The sequence below is a fragment of the Netta rufina genome (assembly GCF_964035555.1).
Source record: "Netta rufina genome assembly, chromosome: 3".
NCBI classification, from domain to species: domain Eukaryota; kingdom Metazoa; phylum Chordata; class Aves; order Anseriformes; family Anatidae; genus Netta; species Netta rufina.
Window position 1 is genome coordinate 14580374 of NC_140125.1, and position 21424 is coordinate 14601797.

At 63.2% G+C, this 21424-nt stretch overlaps 2 protein-coding genes across 4 annotated transcripts; one reads left to right on the forward strand and one right to left on the reverse strand.

The window, feature by feature from the left end:
- Nucleotides 1–221: 221 nt before the first annotated feature.
- Nucleotides 222–18494, reverse strand: KLC4 (kinesin light chain 4). Of its 3 annotated transcripts, none has more exons than XM_084283830.1 (16): nucleotides 18436–18494; nucleotides 10760–11026; nucleotides 10387–10617; nucleotides 9994–10072; nucleotides 9673–9898; nucleotides 9272–9359; nucleotides 8955–9056; nucleotides 8674–8847; nucleotides 8464–8563; nucleotides 8062–8114; nucleotides 7279–7346; nucleotides 7086–7194; nucleotides 6242–6364; nucleotides 979–1103; nucleotides 841–898; nucleotides 222–752 (listed from the first exon to the last, which is right to left on the reverse strand). In XM_084283830.1, the coding sequence occupies exons 2-16, from the start codon at nucleotides 11006–11008 to the stop codon at nucleotides 663–665; spliced, it is 1875 nt and encodes a 624-aa protein (XP_084139956.1). In that variant the 5' UTR covers nucleotides 11009–11026; nucleotides 18436–18494; the 3' UTR covers nucleotides 222–662. The 3 variants fall into 3 exon arrangements, with proteins under 3 accessions (XP_084139956.1, XP_084139955.1, XP_084139957.1); XM_084283829.1 differs by having other exon boundaries at nucleotides 6215–6364; XM_084283831.1 differs by lacking the exons at nucleotides 222–752; nucleotides 841–898; nucleotides 979–1103 and adding an exon at nucleotides 1128–4578.
- Nucleotides 18495–18742: 248 nt separating this feature from the next.
- On the forward strand, nucleotides 18743–21235 carry MRPL2 (mitochondrial ribosomal protein L2). The gene is made up of 6 exons (XM_084285240.1): nucleotides 18743–19011; nucleotides 20054–20177; nucleotides 20268–20383; nucleotides 20482–20592; nucleotides 20833–20906; nucleotides 20998–21235. Exons 1-6 carry the CDS (start codon nucleotides 18759–18761, stop codon nucleotides 21214–21216), a joined length of 897 nt encoding a protein of 298 aa, XP_084141366.1. The 5' UTR covers nucleotides 18743–18758; the 3' UTR covers nucleotides 21217–21235.
- Nucleotides 21236–21424: the final 189 nt, after the last annotated feature.

Here is a 21424-nt window from a genome sequence, read left to right on the forward strand (position 1 = left end):
CCCCCCCCTCCTCCCCCCGCCCCAAACCAACCCCTCCCCAAACCCTTTCCAGCTCCACCCTGCTCCGGAAAAGCACTGCCCCTTCCTGACGTCATGATGACGTCATCGGACCCGTCGTCATCCCCTCCGACGTCATCGCTCTCCGCCCCGTTGCGCGCCCCCGAGTCTCGTTGCGCGCCCCCCGAGCCCCCTTGCGCACCGCCCCCCTCCCCAAATATCCCCGGCAGGCACGGATTAGAGGGGGTGGGGGGCTTTATTTCGGAAAGTACAGCTCGGGAGCCGCGCCCTGCCCCAAATTCCAGCCCCTAATTCCAGCCCCCAGCCCTCTCCCGCAAGCTTGGGGGCTCATAGGGGCGCCCCGGGGATGGAGAGCACCCGGGGGCTCCAGGGGGTGGGGGACATCCCAGTGCTGGGGGCACCCCATGCAATGAGGGGCAGCCCGACCCCACCAGCACCCTACTTTCCTGCTGTCCCCCCGTCATCCCAAACTAGCTAGGGGACCTCCTTGCAGTCCCCACCCCGCCAGGACCCCCGGGGTGGAGCGAGGGGGGCACCGTGATGATGGGGAGGGAGCGGTGGAGGTGGGGAGGGGGCCGGCTGCGGCCCCACAAAGCCGTGGCGAGGCGCTGAGTGTGCAGGGGGGGGACACCGAGAGAAGGGGGTCAGTTGGAAGCGAGCAGGGAGCTGTGGGAGGAAAGATCCATGCTGCTGGCGCTGAGGCCTCTGCTCTCCGCACGGAGCCCTTGGGTGCCCTGAAAAACACAACACACATGAGAACCGGCACCCACGGGCACCCGCGGGCACCCCAGCACCCGCTCCTGCCCCGTTCCCATCCCTCACCTCGAAGGAAGCGTCGCTGGACTTGTGCAGGTAGTTGAGCGAGGCGGCTCGCTTCATGCTGCGAGGAAGCAGAGGAGAGGGGGGGTCAGCTCGTGCCCAACCTCCATCGGCAGCACCCCAACGCCCTGGGATCCCTACCTGGTGTTCCTGGGCTCCAGGGGCCCGTTGCCCTGCAGCTTCTTGACCAACATCTCGCTGCTCCTCCGGATCACTTCGCGGATTTTCCCCAGGGAGCTGCTGCGCTGGAGGGTGCCGCTGCCGTCCTGGAGACGGAGACACAAGCCAGGGGCCAGGGCTGAGCGGCGCTGAGGAGGGGGCTGTGGCACGCTGAGAACCGGGCCGCCAGCACCCCCAGCCCCGCTCCATCCCCTACAGCTCCCCGGGGTCAGCAAGCAGCAAGGGGGTCCCCAAGCTTGGGGACACCTTCAGTGAGGTCAGGACGTGCTGTTAGGGCATTTGCTTCCCCAGCCACTGCCAGCTGGAGATGAGCCTCCCCTCTCCCCCTTCCTCGCTGTGCCGGTGGTGGTCCCCCTGTCCATCCCGCTCGCTGGTCCTGGGCCACTCGTGTCAGACAGAACCACTCCGCACTCGCACACGGTCTCAGCCCACCTCGAACGCCCCTGGGATGATCGGCTTTGGGACGGGCTCGTCTGGCTGCTGCGGGCTGGCTCCTTTGCTGCCTGCTTTCTCCGAGACCAAACCTGGCCCCAAACCTAAACCTAAACCCTCTCCGTTGCCTCCCTCGTGCCCCCAAATGTCCCCGCTACCAAGACAGGCACCCTCAGCCCTTGATGGACTCTCGCCCCTCTCGTGGCTGAGCTCCACGTGGCTGCATTCAGTGGCCACGTGCCGGCTGCCAGCACATCACCGCCTTGTGCCACTGTGTCACCGAGCCCTCCCACGCGGCCAGGCACACCCGTGGCACAAGGCTGTGCCATCACCGCTGGTGCGGGGCTGCTTTTGCTCTCGTAACCTGTTAACTGTGGTCTTCTTTTGCTCCCAGTGGCCCCAAGAGCTGTTTTCCCTGGCACAACGAGGCAGAAAAAACAGAGGCGAGGCAACCACAGCCCTCGTGAGCACACACGGGAGCCCCTTTGTACCCCTCCATCCGAACAGACCGTGCCCTACCAGCAAACCTTTCTCCCGGCACCGATCCCATCTGCTCTGGGGTAAGCCCAGCGTGCCGAGCACCTCTTCGCTTCCTCACCGCCACGAGGGGTTCCCCAGCTGGGAGAACCACGCGCTGCTGCTGCTGCTGCTGCTGCCGGGCACCCACTCACCGGGAACGCAGAGAGGGAACGCAGGATTAGCAGGGCAAGCAATCCCGCTCCTCCGCCGGGCATCCCAGGCAGCTTTGGGCAGAGCTGGTACGCGGCACTAGCAAAGATGGGGATGGGACAGAGGGGAAGGAAGCAAAAGAGCCCCGCCACCGCTAGCGCTGGGTCACCATGCTCCCATTAGGGCTTTGCCACGCCAGGTGCTGATCCTTTTGCCAGGGAGCATTGGTGGGGCAGGGGAGCGGGATCGTGGTGCGGGGGCAGCAGGATCCCACTGGGAGGAAAGCTCTGGGGTCGGGGCTGGAGGATGGAGCCACGTTTCCCCAGCTGTAGCGGTGCAGGCTGCCTGCAGACCGATGCCAGAAGCGAGTGCTGCTGCACTCCGGGTTAAAAATAGCCTCCTTTTCTCTCCCCGCTCCCTCTTCTGCAGCGTTATTTTTAACCCAGCAGGCTGATGGGGCTCGGTTTGCTGCAGAGCACCCACCTCGCTGCACCCACCGGGATGAGAACAAGCAGCAGCTCCACCACCGAGCCCCTCCGCTGCACGGGGGCAGAGGAGCCGGGCGGGATGTGGCCGCACGTGAAGCTCAGCACAGCGGGGTCTTTTTCTGGGTACCAGAAATAGATGTTGAAGAAAACCCAAATTTGGGTGCTCCACAGCAGCCCCGGCACGCGGCTGCAGGGCTAGGCTTGGGAGCAACCCCGGGTTGGAGGCCGGGGAGGTGAACAGCAGCCTGGGGTCCCTCAGCGAGGCGCCCCCCTGCCTCCCATGCGGCAGCACGTCCCCCCCTGCACGCACACAGACACCAAGCGCACCCCCGCCTGATCCAGCAGCCTCTCGCCCCTCCGGAGCGTGGAAAGAAGCACAGGGCAGCGGTTCGGGTCTGTCTGCCTTTAATCAGGAGGTACAGTGGGTACAGCACCAGGTTGGGGACGCGGCAGAGCGCCGAGCCGGGTGGTGCTGAGGCCTGAACAGCGCCGGGGGGGGCTCCCTGCGCTCCGAGGAGCACGTGGTGGGAGGGAGAGGCAGCGACGGCGCAGCCCTACAGCCCTCAGATCCCCGTGGTGGTGGTCCCGAGGACGAGCCCCCTGCTTTTCCAGCAAGCACAAGCTCCCAGGAGAGCAGCACGCACGGGCCCCGAGGCCTCTGCACCACCACCAGCACCACCAGCAGCAGGGGAAAGCCAGGCCCAGGCAGACACGAGCAGGTTTCTTACTGCCAGGTGACTAGCATGAAACTACCCAGCTAAATAAATAAAGGGGGGGGATTCCTGCGCTGGCCTCTAGGCTCTGCCCTGCTGCCCGCAGCCTCCCCAGGCTCCTCTCTCCCTGCAGCGGGTGGGATGGGGGCGTGCACCCAAGGGTATGGGGCTCATGGCAAAATGGGCTGCTTTTGGGAAAAGATGGCCTTTTCCCTGCGGGCCCAGCAGCACTGGGGGTGCTGAGCTGTCCCCACACCAGCCCAGGGTCAGCACTGTGGCCCTGGCAGTAAGAGGGTTAGGGTCTTCCTGTCCACGTGGCTAAGGACAGCGAGTTGCAGCCCTGAGGACTGTGCCTCATGAGCCAGGTCCCGCGTTTCAGAACTCTTCCTCCTTCCCAGGAAAGCCTTCTCCTCCTCTGGAAACCTCCCTCCTGCCCCCTCACCTCTCCCTCGTGCTTGGAGCACCCCAAGCCCCAGCTCTTCCTTCCCTCACACCCTTCCTCGCACCTCCTTTTTCCCCTTGCTGTGCTTCACACCAGCCCATTCTCTCCCTCAGCCACTTGTACCTGCTCGGAGAGCAGCTCCACTCTCCTCTTACCTATCCTTCTGCCTCCAAAAAAAACAGAGAACAGCCTCACCCTCTCCTCTCCCTCCCTCAGCAGCCACGTGCGGGGACCCTGGAGCCACGGGACGCTTGCTCTTACTGCCACCACGCCAGCTCAGCCACAGCATCGGGTTGGGAGCCAGCAGCCAAGCGGCCCTTGGCTGTCACCCCATACCTGGGGTGCGTAGTAGGGACATCCAAACCCCTGCTGAGAGCCTCCTGTGCTGGCCCTGGGCTGCGGGGAGGAGGAGAGCACTGTGGGGACTGCCCCGTGCTGCAGGGAGAGCCCAGCTCGCCGGCGGCCAGCGCAGGTTTGCTACGGGGCGCTAAAATCAGCTAAAAACCTAGGGGGGGGGAAGAAAGCAAGCGGGCACACGACGGGCCTGCCGAGGCCAGGCCTCCGTGTCCCAAAACGGAGATCCTTCCTGCTCTTGCTGGCCACGGGGCTGGAGCGGGGCCCCGCGGGGGCCGGGCGCTCCTCTGCAGGCGCTGCGGTGCCCTCGCGCGCCGGGAGGGTTGGGGGGGCTGGCGCGGAGCTCTCGGCGAGGAAGGAGGGGTGGTGGTGGTGGAGGAAAAGTCGGAAGGTAACAACACACACATCCAGGTGATTGACTGCGGTGGAGGGGGTAAGAGGGAGTCTCGGGAGGCATTTAAGCCTAGTGCACAGAGAGGAGAGAGACACAATTCACAAGGCCGTGAGGTCGGAGGTAGCCCGGGGAGGTGCTGGGGCAGGGCCCGGGCTGCATGCGGTGACACTGGGCGGCGTCTGGACGGGGAGGGAGGCTGGGGGGGCTCAAAACAGTGGGATCACACCTTTACCTGGGCAGCAGGTAGCTGGTCCAGGCCCCGGGGTGCTTCTCGAGGGGGCAGAGAGGTCGCTGCCACCCCTGGGGCTCCCAGAGCCCTGCTGGCAGCTCAAGGGATGGTGGCAGAGATGCCTGGGGTGGTGTGACCGAGGTCTCACGGCCAACAGAGGGAACAGCTGCCCGTGACAGACAGGGGCAGGGGGAGCTGCCTCAGCCTTCCTTTTGGGGCTGCTGGCGGGGCAGAGGGAGCTGGCTGTGTGTGCTGCGGGCTGGGAAAGGCACCGAGCAGCCATGTCCCGGCTCCCAAAACCTTCCTACAGCTGGCTGGGGAAGGATTGCGGGGATGGGGACTGTCCCCCTCTGCTAATGGGGAACAGGAGGGCCCAAAGTCGGTGTTTGGCTTGGGGTGGGACCCTCCTCAGTGCTGACACCACAAACTGAGGCTGAGGGCCGCCTGGTGTCCGGGGGAGCCCTCAAAGCTCTGCTCCCCAGGCCCCCTCCAGGGTACAATCCACAATCAAGAGAGCCAGCGGGCTTCAGGCTTGGGTGCTGAGGGGCTGTCATGGCACCAGGGGAGAGGAAGGAGGAAAGGGAGACAGCTCATGCGGGTGAGGATGGCGGGGTTAGTGAGAGCAGCCGTGAGGGGGGAGCGGAGGGACTTGTGCTCAGTGAGTGCCAGGCTGCAGCCCACCCACCTGAGGCGCCGGCTACGCCCTGAGCTAGAGATCGGGAAGCGTTAACAGCCCTCGAGCCAAGCACCCTGGGTGTTCACACATGCTCCCGTGCCGCCTCGTCTCCAGCCTGCTCGCAGAGGCCGCCTGCCCCTCAACCTGCACCTCTACCTCCCTCCGAGCTCGGTGACCGAAGCACCCCTCGGTCTCTGAACGAGCCCGGCGGGCTGGGCTCACACCAGCAGCCTCCCTCACCACCACCTCGCTCAGCTGGGCACAGCCCTGCCTCTCTCAGCCAGAGCCCGTGGTGGCACGAGACCACCGTGGCGCTGCCTGAGGACTGTCCCCTGCCCTGAAGACACGCAGCCACAGCCCCACAAACACACACACACACACACACACACAGCTCCCTGGGCTCCCTGCCCGTGTGGCGCGCTGCAGGACGGAGAGGCGAGATGCTCCCGCAGGCTGTGTGGGCCTGAGAGGGGTGCGCAGCGGGGAGAGGTGTTAATAAGGTTGCCGAGGCTGAGATTAAGGGCAGGCCGGGACCAGCTCATGCTGTGTGCTGCCAGGAGCCGGCAGCCCCCAGGTTGGGGGGTCTCTGGCCCGTACGCCAGCAGCCAGGCCCAGGCACGCACCTCCGTGGGCTGGCTGGCTCACACCGAGAAAGAAGGGGAGGAAGAAGTGTGCAAGGAGGGGATAAATGGAGGCAGACGAGGATGCCACGACAGGCCACACGGGGAGAGCCCTGAGCCGGGCTGCCCCTTCCCTCCAGCAGCCAGCTGAGGCCATTCTTGATGGTGTCTTGTACTTACCCCGCTCCATTCCACGCCCATACTCACTTCCTCGCTACCGTCTGTGGCATTCTCGTACTTGACACCGCCACCCAGGCTCCGACGCCTCTCTGTGCCGTTGCCCTCCTTCAGGATCTCCACCACCTTCGTCTGGTTGATGGGGTCGATGCCCTGCAAGCAGAAAGGGATAAGGAAGCACCAGGTTTTGCCCTTCGGTGGTGCTGCCCTGCCCGGGCCCGGCCCATCGCAGCCAAAATCCTCCCGCACGAGGACAGAGCCAAATCCTCTCCTGCACTGACCAGCCTCTGTTTGGGTTTCAGGTTCGGGGAGCCCCTTTCAAGCCATAAGCCACCCCGAGTGACGAGGGCTTGCTGCCCCAAAGCTGAAAACTTTTTGTCCTTCACGTTTTGGTGCGTGAGGGTTTCTGCCCTCCCTCAGCCTTTGTGCTGGGTGCTCACAACTCCCGCTTTGCGTGAGGACTGAGAGGAGTTTAGGGTGAGAGGCGCTCTGGGAAATCTCTACTGTATTTCCTGGACAAGCAATTAGTAGGAAGAAAATATTCCAGTGAGTGCAGGTCTCCTCGGGAGCTGACAAAGCCCAGGATCCTGCCCTAACACAGCTGCAGGATTCCTGCGCTCCAAGAGCCACGCTTCCTTCACAACACAGATCCCCCCCAACACAATATTCCCCCAAAAACACGTGCTCCATCCATCCACGAGCATACACGTGCAACCCCACAGACGTGTATACATACGTGCATACCCTGCACAACCCCAACCCCAACCCCTGAGCTGTTACGGGGACGTCAGCCACGGATATGGGAGGCTGCAAGGCACGGGACAGCCCCGAAACCCCAAAGTTCCCCCACTGAGGAAGGTCCCCCCGGGGTTACCTGCCGCCGGGAGCGAACTGCACACTCCTCCAAGGTCTCTGCTGCCTCTAGCTTGCCCTGGCGCCGGTACAGCGCGCCCAGGTTCCTCAGGGTGGTGTTCACGGTTGGGCTGCGGGAACAGACGCAGGGTGAGCGGGGGAGCCCTGGGGGCACCTCGCCCACCCCTAAGCTGCCCACCAAGAACCCCTCTTACCTGCTAACCTTGCAGGCCTTGTACCAGCCGCCGTACTCGGCGTAGGGAGCGCTGTCTCTGTGCTTGCTCTGTAGGGTGAGAGGATATCTGTTAGCCCCTTGCCTACTGCCAGCCTCTGGGCACCAGGATCAGACCTGGAACACGGGCACATTTAGGTGTCCTCGGGTCACAAACTGACAGCCTGGGCAACCCCAAGGATAAGACCACTTAATATTCAAAATGCCTCTGATGCCTGCACACAGGCAGCCCCAAAAGGGTGGCTGAAACCACTGTGAAATGCTCCGGGGGCACAAAAAGCCTAGACTCGAGGCCAGAGCTGCTGTAAGGAAAGCCGGCCTCTCCTTGCTGCCACTAAGGGCAGGGAGAAAGAGGGGCAAGGGGAAAAAAAAAAAAGTGAAGCTCTACAAAGATGGTTTGATACTTTTTTTTAATAGGAGATGTGGAAATGGCACAAAGTGGAGCGCAGCAGCCCCAGCAGAACAAGCCAGGTGTGTGGTCACCACTCCTGATCATGCTGACCGTGCTGTGCCACTGCCCCCAGGGCAGCTGTGCCCAAGCCAAATGTCCCAGGGGAGGAAGAGGCTTGCTCCTTGCCCAGGCTGTAAAATGAATCTCACTCCAGCTGCACATCTCTCCTGCAAGGCTGGATTTCCCGGCCTGCTCCACAGCCCTGGGAGAGAAGGGGGCACAGCCAGCATGGCTCTGTTGGGCCAGCTTTGGCCAGCAGCTTTAGAAGATGAATCTTTCCCCTCAGCTCTTGCTGCGCCCCCAGCTTGGACTCACCTTGCTCATCTCCTCTCTCTCCTCCGCGTGCATCCAGATGGGCTTGTGTTCATCTGTGCGGGGAAGGACACAAGACAGCTCTGGTCACCACCTCGTCCTCTTGCTCTGCCACACTTCCCCTGGAGCTCCAGCTCCTGCACAACCCTATTCCCCCTGTTAGCCACAGCTGCTTCCCAGCCTAGCACAGGCTGACAGCCAGAGCTCTCCAAGTCTCCTTCTGAGGGACGTGGACCAGCACAAGACACTCCAAGGGCAGCGTCTCAAGGAGCGCCCAAAGCAGGGGCCCTGCAAGGCATCCCCATCCCTCTGCCAAGGGGATACCAGTGCTGGCCAAGCTCAGGCTGAGCTTGGGAACCAAACTGCTGGGCCTTCCCCAGCCCCAGTAACTCCTGCTGTACGAACCATCCACGGAGCCAAACTCCTTCACGTGAGCACGGGTGAGGATCTCCTTGTACAGCACCTCGGCGTCTTTGTATTTGCTCTGCTTCAAGTAGCAGGAGGCCTGCAACCAAGAAAGCAGCTCCAATCCCGCTGGACGACACAGATTTACCCTGCCCACCTCTCCCAGCTATCTCCCACCCATCCCCACGCCGCCTCCTCGCAGGGTCTCACCAGGTTGTTCTTGGTCTTGGCCACGTTGGGGTCGTCAGGACCCAGGCAGCTCTCGTAGATCTCCAGGGCCCTGCAGTAGTAGTACTCCACCTCCTCGTACTTGCCCTGGTTCTGGCACAGCAGGGCCAGATTGTTCAGCTGCTTGGCCACGTCGGGGTGGTCTTTGCCTAGGACCTGGGTGCACAGAAGAGGAGAAGCCACAAAAAGACATTTAAACATGGCAAGGAAGGGAAAGAAAACCCTAAGGGGGAGCTGGAAGGGAGACTGTGGGAGTCCAGTACCTTCTCACGGATCTCCAGGGCTCGCTTACACAGGGGCTCTGCTTCTTTGTACTTCCCTCTCTTGCCATAGAGAACAGCCAGATTGTTCAAAGTTGCAGCCACCTGCAGAGATAAAAGTTTCTCTGTGAAACAAAGATGAATTCAGCGGGACCAACCTTGCCTACATGTCTGGAACTGGCTTCTCCTGGATGCTGCCAGGCCGTGCTGAACAAGATTGGCAGAAAGAGGCTGATGTGGCCAAACAGCACCCCACACATCCCAGGGTCCCTGCTGTCCCCGGGCAAGAGAAGTGACCAAGGGAGGAGGGACACACTCACCGCCGGGTGGTCTTTGCCCAGGGTCTTCTCACGGATGGAGAGCGCGTCGTTCAGGAGGTGTGCTGCCTCTTTGTATTTATTCTGATCCCTGCAGTGCAAAGCCAGCTAGTTATTCAGGGTTTGGACAACACAGCCCATGGCAAGCAGAACCACAATCAGCAGTCCTCCCTCCGCAAACACCAGCTCCCACAGCCCACCCATTTCCCTTTTCCTCCCTGCTTTAGCCAGTCCCTGGCTTTATCAGAGAGTTTGGCGGTCCAAATCCCTTACCTGTGCCAAAAACCCTTTCTAAAAGGCAAATCCCTGGAAGCTGGAAGAACTCCTTGCCACCACAACGTGACCTGGTGAACAGGAGGGAGAAAGCCCTCCTGGCCCCGTTGTGCCCTGCCCACTACCCTCACCTGTACACCAGCGCCAGGATGTTGAGCATGGTGGCCACATCGGGGTGATCGTGGCCCGATGTCTTCTCCAGGTCCTCCAGCGCCTGCTTGCAGAGAGGCACAGCCACCTCGTAGCGTCCCTGTGAGGCGTACTGGATGACGAGGTTGTGGAGGGTGCGCAAGCGTGCGGGTATCTCGTAGCCTCCCTGCTGGGCAGCTGCCACCGCGCTGCTGTGCTGGTGGGGCACTGCGGGCACAGAACGAGACACGGGGGCACGGTCGGCAGGGCAGGCTTGAAGGGGTACAGAGAGCAACCAACACCAAGCAGAAGCCCACACTTACATCCAGGACCGTGTTCTTCCTCCTCATTTGGGAACAGATCGTCCAGGGAGTCCTTGGTGGAGTCGCCCTCCTTCTCCTCCTGAGAAGATGGGAATCACAGGGCTGTAGGTTCTCGGAGGAGATGACAGCAGCCTGGGCTGAACCAGCTGCGAATCTCTCCCTGCTGCTGCAGCCCCAAACCACCACCAACTTCGCCGGTGTCTCTGCCACCACCTTTCTCCCACACAACAGACCCGGTAAAGCCAGATTTCCCCATCAAATCCCGGCATCCTACCCCATGCATTGAAGCTGGGAAGGGACAAAACCCAGGGCAAGGCTGTCACCCCCAGGCCATCCCGCTGGTCCAACCCCCCCGGGGGTAAAAGGCTGCTGCTTGACAGGACGAGGACCTACCGAAGGCGAGACATCCTCATCATACTTCTTCAGCTGGTTCATGAACTCCAGGTGCTTCTTCTCCTCCTCCAGCTGAGCCACGGTCTGCTCGCTGCGCTGCAGCTTCTGCTGGGTGTTGGCCAGCTCGTCGCGCAGCCACTGGTTCTCCTGGCACAGCCTCCGCACCTGAGCCCGCAGCTTCTGCTTCTCCGACTCCACCGCGTTCAGGTGGTTGGACAGCGCCATCATCACCTTGTCGAGGGTGACAGGGAGGGTCAGGAGAGACCCCAGCCTCACGTCTCCCTCACACACACGCTCGGGGACCACCCTCAGGGCCACTCTGCCCCGTCGGTCCCAGGTACCAACCACACGGGAGGGCGCTCGCTGCTCTCACCTGAGCCTCTCCAAGCCCCAGCTCAATCATCTCCACCGATTTGCGGAGCAGGTTGGATTTCTCATGCACCAGGTTGGCTTCTTCATCCTTCTTCAGGCACTTGATGGTCTCCAGCAAGCTGTGCAGGATGGAGTTGTGTTCGTTCTTGAGCGCCTCCAGCCCCTGCATCACCAGCTTGGTGTTGGAAATGATCTCCTCTTGGCTCAGCTTGTCCAGTTTCTCCTCCCTTGGGTACACCATGGTGGACATAGTCCTGGTCCGGCAGCCCTAGGGAGAGAGAAAACCAAAACCTGAGCGCCTCGGGGCTGTTCCAGCAGCCAGCCACAAGTGATTTAGCTTCCATTTAGGAGCCGAGATCTGTGCTTGGCAGCTGGGGTTGCGACGTGTGCGCCTCCCACCCGCAAACCACTGGGGCGGGGAGGCTGTCAGAGCCCCACACCTCTTCTGCAGAGGGGTGCCAGCGCCGAGCTCTCTGCTCCAGCGACGCACGGCCCTCAGCAAGTTTTTTTGAGGCTGTTCTTACTGGTGAGCAAGAGCCGAGCCCTTCCCCACCCAGCCCCCGAGTCACGCTGCTGACTTCATGTCCGCTTCATCACCCAGCGCCAGCACCACCTCGCGCTGCTCCCCCTGCATCCTCCCCTCCCGGGTGCCTGCCGTGCCCCACAGCCAACACCCTCCGTGTCTGGCACTTCAGGTTGAAAGGTTTCACCTTGACTGACACGCTTCCAGGTTGCTTTTGGGAGGAGCAAAGGGTGAGAACGGCAGGGAAAACATCCCCGGGATCAAACTACGGGGCACAATTATTGTTCTGAAGGAAAGGAGAGGGCTGTTGAGAACTGGCTGCCACTCGTAACCCGTTTTCCAAATTGCTTAGCTGCCCGTTCCTGGGGAATCCACCTGATCCGTTACCCCCGTGCTCTTTCCCACCTTGATAAAACATCAGGGGGAGGGACCGAGTGCTGAAGCAACAAGGGAAACCCCCAAACCTTCCGCAGTCAGCCTTCTGCGGGTGAGCACAATCCAGGAGAGACGTGCAAGGCTTCCCAGCTTGCACACAGCTTGCTAGCAAGGCGCGGCAGACACCTACCTGCTTCCACACAAGCCCAGGTAACAACTGCTGAAGGGTAAAAGGGTCCCATCACCAGTTTTGGCTCACAAGAAAACTCAGCTCCATACCCAGAAGCAGGGAAATCAGGGAGTGGGAGTCCTCTGGAGCACGGGTACCGCTTGGAGACACAGGGAGATGCCCAGAAGCAGCCTCGAACCCAGCACAGAGCACACCTCCAGCTCTGCTGCAGGGCTCACACAGCGGGGTGGCCCACGAGCACCTCTTCACCCCTCTGTGTGCTGGGCCAGCTGGAAATGCTGATGGTTTTCACAGAAGCATTAATCACATCCCCACTAGGAGGGCCTGAGCTCTTGTTTTACGTTCAATACACACGCACCAAGGAAAGGAACATCTTCTGAACCAGGATAAAAAGCTACCAGAGCTCGCACCTTGCTAGATAACAGCCCGACAAGCCCCAGATCCATAGGAAATCAGCCTCATTAATTCCGCTGTGCGCAGAGCTACTCAGCACCTGAGAAACTGCTGAGCTGCGTGTTAAAACACGAGGATCCCTGCTCCAGCAACATCCCATCTTTCTTCTGCCCTTCCAGAAGAAAAAAAAGAAGCCAGGAGCATCTCACAGTCCCCACACTCAGCTTGTTCTGCCAAGCTGTAAAGGCTTCAGGTTGTCTGAGAAGGGAGATGGAACGAAACAACCGTGACCTGGGCTGTGTTAAAAGCAGCGTGGCCAGCAGGGCGAGGGAGGGGATTTGTCCCCCTCTGCTCTGCTGTTGTGAGACCCTCCATGGAGTCCTGCGTTCAGCTCTGGGGCCCCATGGAAGGATTAGAATGAGTCCAGAGCAGGGCCACAAGGATGATGAAGGGGCTGGAGCACCTCTCTGATGAAGACAGGCTGGGGTTGCTCAGCCTGGAGAAGAGAAGGCTCCAGGGAGACCTTACAGCAGCCTGCCAGTGCCTAGAGGGGCTACAGGAAAGCTGGGGAGGGACTCTTGGTCAGGGGGTGGAGTGGCAGGAGAAGGGGGAATGGCTTTAAACTGAAGAAGTATAGGTTTAGATTAGAGGTCAGGAGGAAATTCTTCACTCAGAGGGTGCTGAGGCCCTGGCACAGGCTGCCCAGAGAAGCTGTGGATGTCCCATCCCTGGAGGTGCTCAAGGCCAGGCTGGATGGGGCTTTGGGCAGCCTGGGCTGGTGGGAGGTGTCCCTGCCCATGGCAAGGGGCTGGAATTCAGTAATCTTTGAGGTCTCCTCCAACCCAAACCCCTCTGTGGTTCTGTCACAAGCACAGCCCTGCCAGGCACCAGCTCCAGCTTCCAGGGGAGCAGAGCGGGCTGCACAGCACCCGGGCTGCTCGCTCCCAAACACCACCAAGAAAACAAAGAGAGGACTGAAGGGAATAAAACCCCCAAACACCGTCGGAAGATGGCTCATTATCCCCCAAAGCGAGGATTCTTCCCCCCAGAGCCTTATTTCCAGCCCTCCCCAGGGCTGGCAGGTCTGTGCCCGGTGCGCAGCCCTCCGGAGAGGCACCGCGCTCTATGGCAACCGATGCCAAGGTCAGGCAGGCTGAGGCTGCTGCACAAGCACTCTTCCTGCTCCCACACATTCAGCAAAGGGCACGGAGCGTCCTTTACCCAGGCAGAAAGGGGAGGCTCAGGCTGGAGCACCCAGCTCCTCCTTTATCCATCTGCCATCCCCGCAGCGGCTCAGGTCTCCACCGGCGCGTTTCTGCTCCACTTGGCACGGCCTCCCCGCGGACGGCGAGCTGCTGGAACAGCCCTGCTCCCGTTTTTGGGGGCAGGCAGGGCAGGAGGAAGCCTGCACGGAGCTCTGCGGCGCTTGCAGGCAGCCGGGGAGCCACCAGCTGCCGCGTCCTGCTGGGCACAAACCTCCCTCCCGCGCTCCGGTGCGGCACCGGGAAACCACCAAGCGTCAGCAGTTTTTATCAGCCCACTTCTTCTGCCGCTGAAATCCGCTCCCACACACGAGAGATGGAAGAGGAAAGAGCTGGAAGCTTCGGCGCTCACGTCTTAAGCCCACAGTGAAGGCAAGGATGCCAGACGAGATGGGTCCAAGCGGACCTCAAAGCTCAGGAGCTCACTGCCAGGAGGCTCTGGGGAGCCACAAACTTGGCACCGGGGAAATCAGGGGGCAGCTACGATGGGATAAAACTTCAGGTGGTCTTTTGTTACCTCTACGCGTGCCTCAACAAATTCAGCTTGCTTCAGCGTCTCCCTGCACGTCCCCAGACCAAGTGTATGTACGACACAGCTCGCCCAAGACCTTCAGCCTGCGGGTGCCTGCCAGAGCTCTCTGTGAGCGCAGACCTCAGCAGCAAGCTCTTCTGTAGGAGAACGCGATCTAAGGATGCGGTAATTGCAGGAAAAACAACCGGGTTCTGGACAAAAAGCTTCCTGGGGAGCAGAATGAGGCTGATTCATAGTGAGAAGGAGCGAAGAAGCCTGGGAGACGGGTAGGGATGAGCACTGCAGGCATGGAACCGTGGGGCTGGAGGCGTGTGGGCACAGCAGTTACCCCAGCCCTGTGCTTTGGGTACCTACAGCAGGTGGGTGACCTGCTTCAGGCAACAGGGAAGACTTTGGGGGTTGTTTTGTTGGGGTTTTGGGGTTTTTTTTTGGACCTCGGCCAGCTCGTTGCTGTCAAACCACTGAATAAAGGGTTTTTTGGAAGGCTGGCTGACCTCCACGAAGCTGAACGTGAGATCGCCGACACACAGCCGAGCCTCCATGCCACAACCAAAGCTCGACCTGATGCCTCAGACAGCAAAAAATAAACTGAGGGCAGTGAAACAGAGTGCTGAGGTTAAGCAGAGCTGGTGTCACAAGCTTCCTCCTCGTTTTGGTGCCATAGCACCAGGAAACAAACAGGGACTGCAGGAGCCTAGGGGCAGCCGGTACACACGCCTGCACGGAGCAGGAGCAGTGCTCTGGGGTGCTCGTGAGCCGTGCCACAAACACCCGGGACACCTCAGAGCCCCCGAGGGCACACAAACAGGACGCCGGCACCCCGGGAGCTCCTACCCAGCATGTTTCTGAGCTGCAACCCCAAAGCCAAAGGGTGCTGCCCAACCCTGATACGCGTGGGGCCCTGCCAGCATTTAGCTCCGGCTTAGGTTTCTCCGGGTTTCTCCACCCTGCTGTGCTAAAAGGGGCACCCAAGGGCCCCGGCAGGAGGCTCTCACGCCCTTGTCCTCTCTTGCCCAAAACGTGGGGCTCTGCTCAGCACCCGGGCAGCCCCTCGCGTGGTTTGAAGCCAAGCTCCAAGCCCAGGAAGGCTTCACCCAAGCAGCCTCCCTGGGCTGGGTGGGCATTTATAACTCGGCGCAGGCTGACTGGGAACAGCTCAGCCCTCCCCACGCCCTGGCCGGGGTTCAGTGCCAGAACTGCTTCTTGCAGCAGCAGCTGACACATGCCAGCTCTGGCTGCGCGTGGAGCTCCAGGAGCCCTTCTAGATGCCAGAAGGGCTGCGCTGGGAAAGCCTGTGCTAACCCGCAGGCTGCAGGAGCCCCAGGGTGTTTAACTAGGGCTCAGGAGGGAGCTGCGCAGCTCACGTGGATGGGTTCTCTCACAAGAAGAGGGGAAACTCCAGAAATGCTCTTCCCCTAAGCACTAAACACTCCTCTCTGTCCCAGAAGCTCCAGCTCCCCGCCACCCTAACCTCTTACAGAAAACGTGCTGCAACACAACCTGCCCGAAACCTGGCTTTCCAGGGACTCCAGGGACGTGGCCACAGCGATCCAGGTTCGGAAAGGACCCGGGGGCTTCTCATCTCCTGGAAATGCCAAACTGGGGTTGTTCTGGTTGACCAAACAGCTCCTGTGTTACCAAAGCGAGAGCCAACGTCGAGGGCACACACGAGAGCAGAAAGGGTTTACTGCTTTTGTTCTCTAATGACTGTAGAATACACACACGGGAGGCAACGCAGGTAAAATAAATAAATAGGAGGAGCCACGTGCCATAGCAGAAAGCCTGAGTGCTCCTCACAGCCCCTCGTGCTGTTTACAAGCCCGGCTGGCCTGGAAAACGCACGCCTTTCGCTGGGACCGGGGGAACGGCAGCCTTCAGCACCCCCACCCGCGTCCTAGCATCTCCAGATCAGCTGAGAAGGTGTTGTTTTTATAAAAAAAGGCAAAACAAAAAAAAAAAAAAAACAAAAAACAAAAAACAAACAAACAAACAAAAAAAAAAACAAAGAAAAAAACCCCAAACCCTCCTGCTCACGTTCCCAGCAGCCAAATCCACTCCGCATCTGCTGCGGCTGGGATGAGCGGAGCACCATGAAAACCTCTTTCCTGGAGCGGAGCCAGGCGCAGCATCTCTCCCCAGCCCGGTGGGGAGGGAGGGCGGCTCGCTGCGCACAGCCATCACCTTGCCCTGGCAGCAGGCAGCGGGGTGGAAGCAGGAGGAATAATTCCCCGGAGCCCGTGCCCCTGCAGCCAGCTCCCTAACCCGCGGGCTGGATGTGCCGCAGGAGCACGGGGACGGTCGGGGCACAGCGAGCACAGCCCCAGCGCTGCAGACCTGGGGCAGCCGCAGGGAGCAGCTGACTGCGGGTGGGTTATTTCCAGAACCAAAAAGGGTCTGGAAAAACAAGGAAGCAGGCCGGTTCCCCGGGACAAAGCTCTACCGGCACCATAAGCACAGGGTTGGGTTTACTCACGAATCCAGCCTTTACCCGGCACCTCCTCGCCAAGGTCAAAGCCTCGCAGCACGTCCCCTGCGCCCTCCCCAAAACCCTTTTTGGGATTGACGCTGCCGTTCCTACCTGGGCACTCCTCCCGAGGAGCAGGCGAGCTTCCTGCTCCTTCCGCCAGCCCCGGCAGAGCTCAGCCCTGTTTATTTACCCTGCGTCTGGGCTGCCGGAGATCTTTGACCCCGCGCTCGCTGCACGCCACCGCCCTCCTCCTCCTCCTCTTCCTCCTCCTCCTCCTCCTCGCTCGCAGTGGGGGCAGGTGCTTTATTCCCCAGGGAGCTGAGCCCACGGGCGCCAGGAGGAGACCCTAGCGGGGCGCAGAGGAGCCGGGCATGGTGCTGGGGGAGCTGGCGAGGGCTGGAGGCCCGCCGCAGCCTCCCACCATTGTGCAAACGTCTCCAGGCTGCCCGGCCACAGCTCTCTGCGGCAGCACCATCCCCCAGCCCTCCTCCCGGCACCTCCTTCCAGCCGCATCCCTTCTCCCTGCCGGAGGTTTAGGGGGAATCGTGTCCCCCCCAGCGCCTCCGGCAGGGTGTAGCTCCGCTTGGGAAGCGATTTCTTTGCCCGAGGAAAGGTTTCGGGTGGAAACGCGGCCCCCAAAGTTTGCGAGCCATCGCTGCGTGCTCGCAGCCGCCTCCGTCATCGCTCCTCTGGCTTTGTCTGGCAGCGGGAGGCACGCCCGCTGCGTATCCTCGGGGCCGGGAAAGCGGGGACAAAACCCCCCTGTTCCACCCCAAAACCCCTCCATCCTTTCCCGGCGTCCCGGTCCCACTCCACCCTGCCTCCCCGGGAGGAAACTTGCCCCGAAACCACGGCTCGGAGCGGCCCTTTGTTACGGGACGGCCGGGCACCCTGCCCGTCCCCGTCACCAGCAGGGAATCCGCCACCCAGCAGCCCTACCTGGGTGCCTGCAGCAGCTTGCCCGCTGCTCCCGCTTCCCCCGGCGGGCACGGTGCTGACGGACGGACGGATGTGGGGCCGTGCTCGGGGCACGCCACGGCCCCGTCGCCCCGCTGGCAGTGCCACGCACACCGACCCCATAGCTGCCACCCCCGGCAGCCACCGAGCTGCTTCTCCGAGGGCTCGGGGGGTGACGCCGATCCCTCGGGGATCCCAGCTGTGCACCCTAATACCGATCCTATAGCTCAGGGGGGGCACCCTTGCTTGGTGGCACCCCGAAACCCAGCTCGTGGAGCCGTAGGGCTGCCCCACAGCCGCCCAGGCCCTATTTCCATGCCCCGGCTGGCTATGGGGACGTCATCCTGGTAACCCCAAAGCACCGGGCCTGGTGGGGAGCACCCCGAAACCCACCCGGGCCGGGGGGGCTGAACCTGCCCCGGGGCTCCCAGGGGACAGCGGGGTCGGGGTGCCATAGGGAGGCACGGTAAGGGGGCTCCGGGGGGCAGCCCTATAGGGGGAGGGCACCCCAAGGTTGGGAGGGCACCACGATTTTGGGAGGGCACCATGATTTTGGGAGGGCACCCTATTTTTCAGGGACGCCCTATTTTTGGGGGGATACCCCATCCTTTTGGGGGACACCCCCATTTTTTGGGGACACCCCATTCTTTTGGGGGACACCCCTATTTTTTGGGTACACCGTTTTTTTTGGGACACCCCTATTTTTTTGGGACACCCCCTTTTTGGGGGGACACCCCCATTCTTTTGGGGACACCCCTATTTTTGGAAGGACACCCCTATTTTTGGGAGGACACCCCCCTGCCCGCCCCCCAGCCCCGCTGACAGTGCAGCAGGGCTGGCCGGTGCCCCGGGGCCTTCCCTCCCAACCCCTCCCCATACCGCAGCCCCCCACCCGCCGACCCCAAACCGACCCCAAACCCCCCAAAAACCCCCTAAAACCCCCAAAACCGCCCCCAAACCCCTCGATTCCGCTCCTACCTGCTCGGCACAGGGCGGCGGTGACCGGTGCGGGGCTGCGGCGGCGACACGGGGCGGGGCCCGGCCCCAAAACGCCCCCAAAACGCCCCCCCCCTCCCCGCTCCTCCCCCTCCGCTCAGCGGCGCGGCCCCTTTAAGCCCAACATGGCCGCCGCCAGCCGCCACTGGCGCCGGCGCGCCCCCTCGCGCCACCACCGGGAGCGTGACCACGCCCCCTCCCCTGTGACCACGCCCCCTCCTCCCCGTGGCCACGCCCCCTCCTCGCCCGGTGGCCGCGGCGCGCAGGCGCGGTGCCCTCACAGGGCGGGGGGAGCGGCGCGCAAGATGGCGGCCGCGGCGCTCTGCCGGGCGCTGGGGGCGCTGGTGCTGTCGCCCCCCCGCGCCGCTATCGCCGCCGCTGTCGCCGCCGCCCGGCCTGTCGCGACAGCGGCGCCCGCTGGGGTCCTGGCGGCGGCGGCCGGCCGCTGGCTGAGCGGCTCGGCGGCGCGCTGCACGACTGACCCCATGTGGAAGTGCCGCGTCAAGTACACCGTGCGGCCCCTCGGCATGAGGAAAACCGGGGGGAGAGACCACACGGGTGGGCACCGGGCACGGGGGGCTGGGGGGACATCTGGGGGCTGGGGGGACATCTGGGGGCTGGGGTTGGATCCGGGGGCTGGGGGGGGATCCGGGGGGACACCGGGACTGGAAGAGGCACCAGGGGAGCTGAGGGGGGACATGGGGGGCTGAGGGGACTTGGGGGGGGCACTGGGGGGCTGAGGTGACCTTGGGGACCGAGGGGACCCTGGGGGAGGACACCAGGGCTGGGGAGGGCACCGGGGGGCACTGGGGGGCTGAGGGGACACCGGGGACTGGGAGGGCACCGGGGGGTTGGGAGGGGACCCGGGGGCCTGAAGGGATCTGATCTGGGGGGGGCACTGGGGTTGGGGAGGGCACCTGGGGGGACCCAGGGGGCTGAAGGGGATCTGGGGAGGGGGCATTGGGGGGGCTGAGGGGATCTGGGGGGGTACTGGGGCTGGGGAGGGCACTGGGGGATTGGGGGACCTGGGGGGGCAGGGAGGGCACTGGGGGGCTGAGGAGGGACTCGGGGGGCTGAGGGAACCTGGTGGGGGCACCGGGGGGCTGAGGGAATCTGATCTGGGGGGGGGCATTGGGGTTGGGGGGGGGGTACCTGAGGGGACCTAGAAGTCTGAGGGGGACCTGGGGGGGGTCCCTGGGGTTTGAGGGGATCTGGGGGGGGTACTGGGGCTGAGGGGGGCACCAGGGGATTGGGGGACCTGGGGGGGCTGGGAGGGCACTGGGGGGCTGAGGGGATCTGATCTGGGGGTGGGAGACACTGGGGTTTGGGGGGGCACCTGGGGGGACCCAGAGGAACCTGGGGAAGGCACTAGGGGTCTGAGGGAACCCGGGGTCTGAGGGGGGCACCAGGGGGTTGAGGGGGACCTGGGGAGGGCACTGGGGGGCTGAGGGGATGTTGGGGGGGCACCGGTGGTGGGGAGCCACCAGGGGGCTGAGGGGACTGTGGGGACTTGAGGGGACCCAGGGGGGGCTGAGGGGGGAACCGGGGGGCTGAGGGGACCCTGACCCATGTGGAGCCACCCCCCCACCTTGTCCCTCAGGTCGCATCCGTGTGCGGGGCATCGGCGGGGGCCACAAGCGGCGCTACCGCATGATCGACTTCCAGCGGCTGCGCTACCAGGAGGGCACCGAGAAGGTGGTCAGCGTGCGATACGACCCGTGCAGGCAAGCACCAGGCACCGGGCAGGGTCCGGGGGCTGGGGGGGTCCCTGCAGCGTGACAAACCCCGCTCTGACCCTCCGTGCCCCTTGGCAGGTCGGCTGACATCGCGCTGGTGGCCGGCGGCAATCGGAAGCGCTGGATCATCGCCACGGAGAACATGCAGCCGGGGGACATCATCAGGAACTCGGCACACATCGGCAGGATGGCGGGTGCGCACCCCGGGGCTGCGTGCCGGCCCCGTTGGGGGCTCGCCGCCCGCCCCGTGCCACGCTCATGGCTTTTTCCCCCCGGTTTCTCCCCCCGGCAGTGTCGGCCAACGAAGGGGACGCCTACCCGCTGGGGGCCCTGCCTGTGGGCACGCTGATCTGCAACCTGGAGAGCCACCCCGGCAAGGGAGCGCAGTACATCCGCGCGGCCGGTGCGTCTGCGTGGGGGCACCCGCCGCCTGTCCCCTCCTCTCCCCGTGCTGGGGTGCGAAGTTGTGTTTCCTAGGGGTGGGCACAGCTGTGTGACAGCCTCCCCGTGCTGCCCTTGAGGGTCTGTCCTCTGGGGGAGGCGCTGCGTGAGTGGCACGGGTGTTTGGGGACGTGCCCCCCGCGGTTCGGGACAAAGTCCTGCTGCTCAGCACGGCCCCCTCCTCCTCCTCCTCTCCTGGCAGGGACCTGCGGGGTGCTGCTGCGCAAGGTGAACGGGACGGCCATCGTGCAGCTGCCCTCCAAGAGGCAAATGCAGGTAGCGGAGCCGCGCCAGCCCTAAACCCCCACCTCCTGCCCCCCGGCTAACGGCAGGCGGGGGTGCTGACGGCTTCTCCTTTTTTCCCCAGGTGCTGGAGACCTGCGTGGCCACGGTGGGCCGCGTCTCCAACGTGGACCACAACAAGCGGGTGATCGGCAAGGCGGGCCGCAACCGCTGGCTGGGCAAGCGGCCGCACACGGGGCTGTGGCACCGCAAGGGCGGCTGGGCCGGCCGCAAGATCAGGCCCCTGCCGCCCCTCAAGAGCTACGTGCACCTGCCCCGCGTGGCAGCCCCGCCGGGACAATAAAGCCGCCTGTGCCAGCTCCCACCGGGCTCTTGTTGCCGTTAATTAATGAACGGGGAGGGGGGAGGGGACCTGCAGGGCCCAGCCCCCCTCTGTCGCTCCTCCTGCGCATGCGTGCAGCGCTGCACGCCCGGAAGCAGCACGGAGCCGCTCGCCCCGGTGGCAGCAGGGATGCTGCCTGCGTGAGGCTGTGTCTGCCCGCTGCTCCTCG

Coding starts and splice junctions, on each gene's coding strand:
- KLC4 (XM_084283829.1), bottom strand. CDS start 11,008: ATGTCCACCATGGTGTACCCAAGGGAGGAGAAACTGGACAAGCTGAGC. Junction 7,195..7,278: donor AAGGCCTGCAAGGTTAGCAG/GTAAGAGGGGTT, acceptor CTGTTCCCGCAG/CCCAACCGTGAACACCACCC. Junction 6,365..7,085: donor CAGTTCGCTCCCGGCGGCAG/GTAACCCCGGGG, acceptor TTCTGCTTGCAG/GGCATCGACCCCATCAACCA.
- MRPL2 (XM_084285240.1), top strand. CDS start 18,759: ATGGCGGCCGCGGCGCTCTGCCGGGCGCTGGGGGCGCTGGTGCTGTCG. Junction 19,012..20,053: donor CGGGGGGAGAGACCACACGG/GTGGGCACCGGG, acceptor CTTGTCCCTCAG/GTCGCATCCGTGTGCGGGGC. Junction 20,178..20,267: donor GTGCGATACGACCCGTGCAG/GCAAGCACCAGG, acceptor GCCCCTTGGCAG/GTCGGCTGACATCGCGCTGG.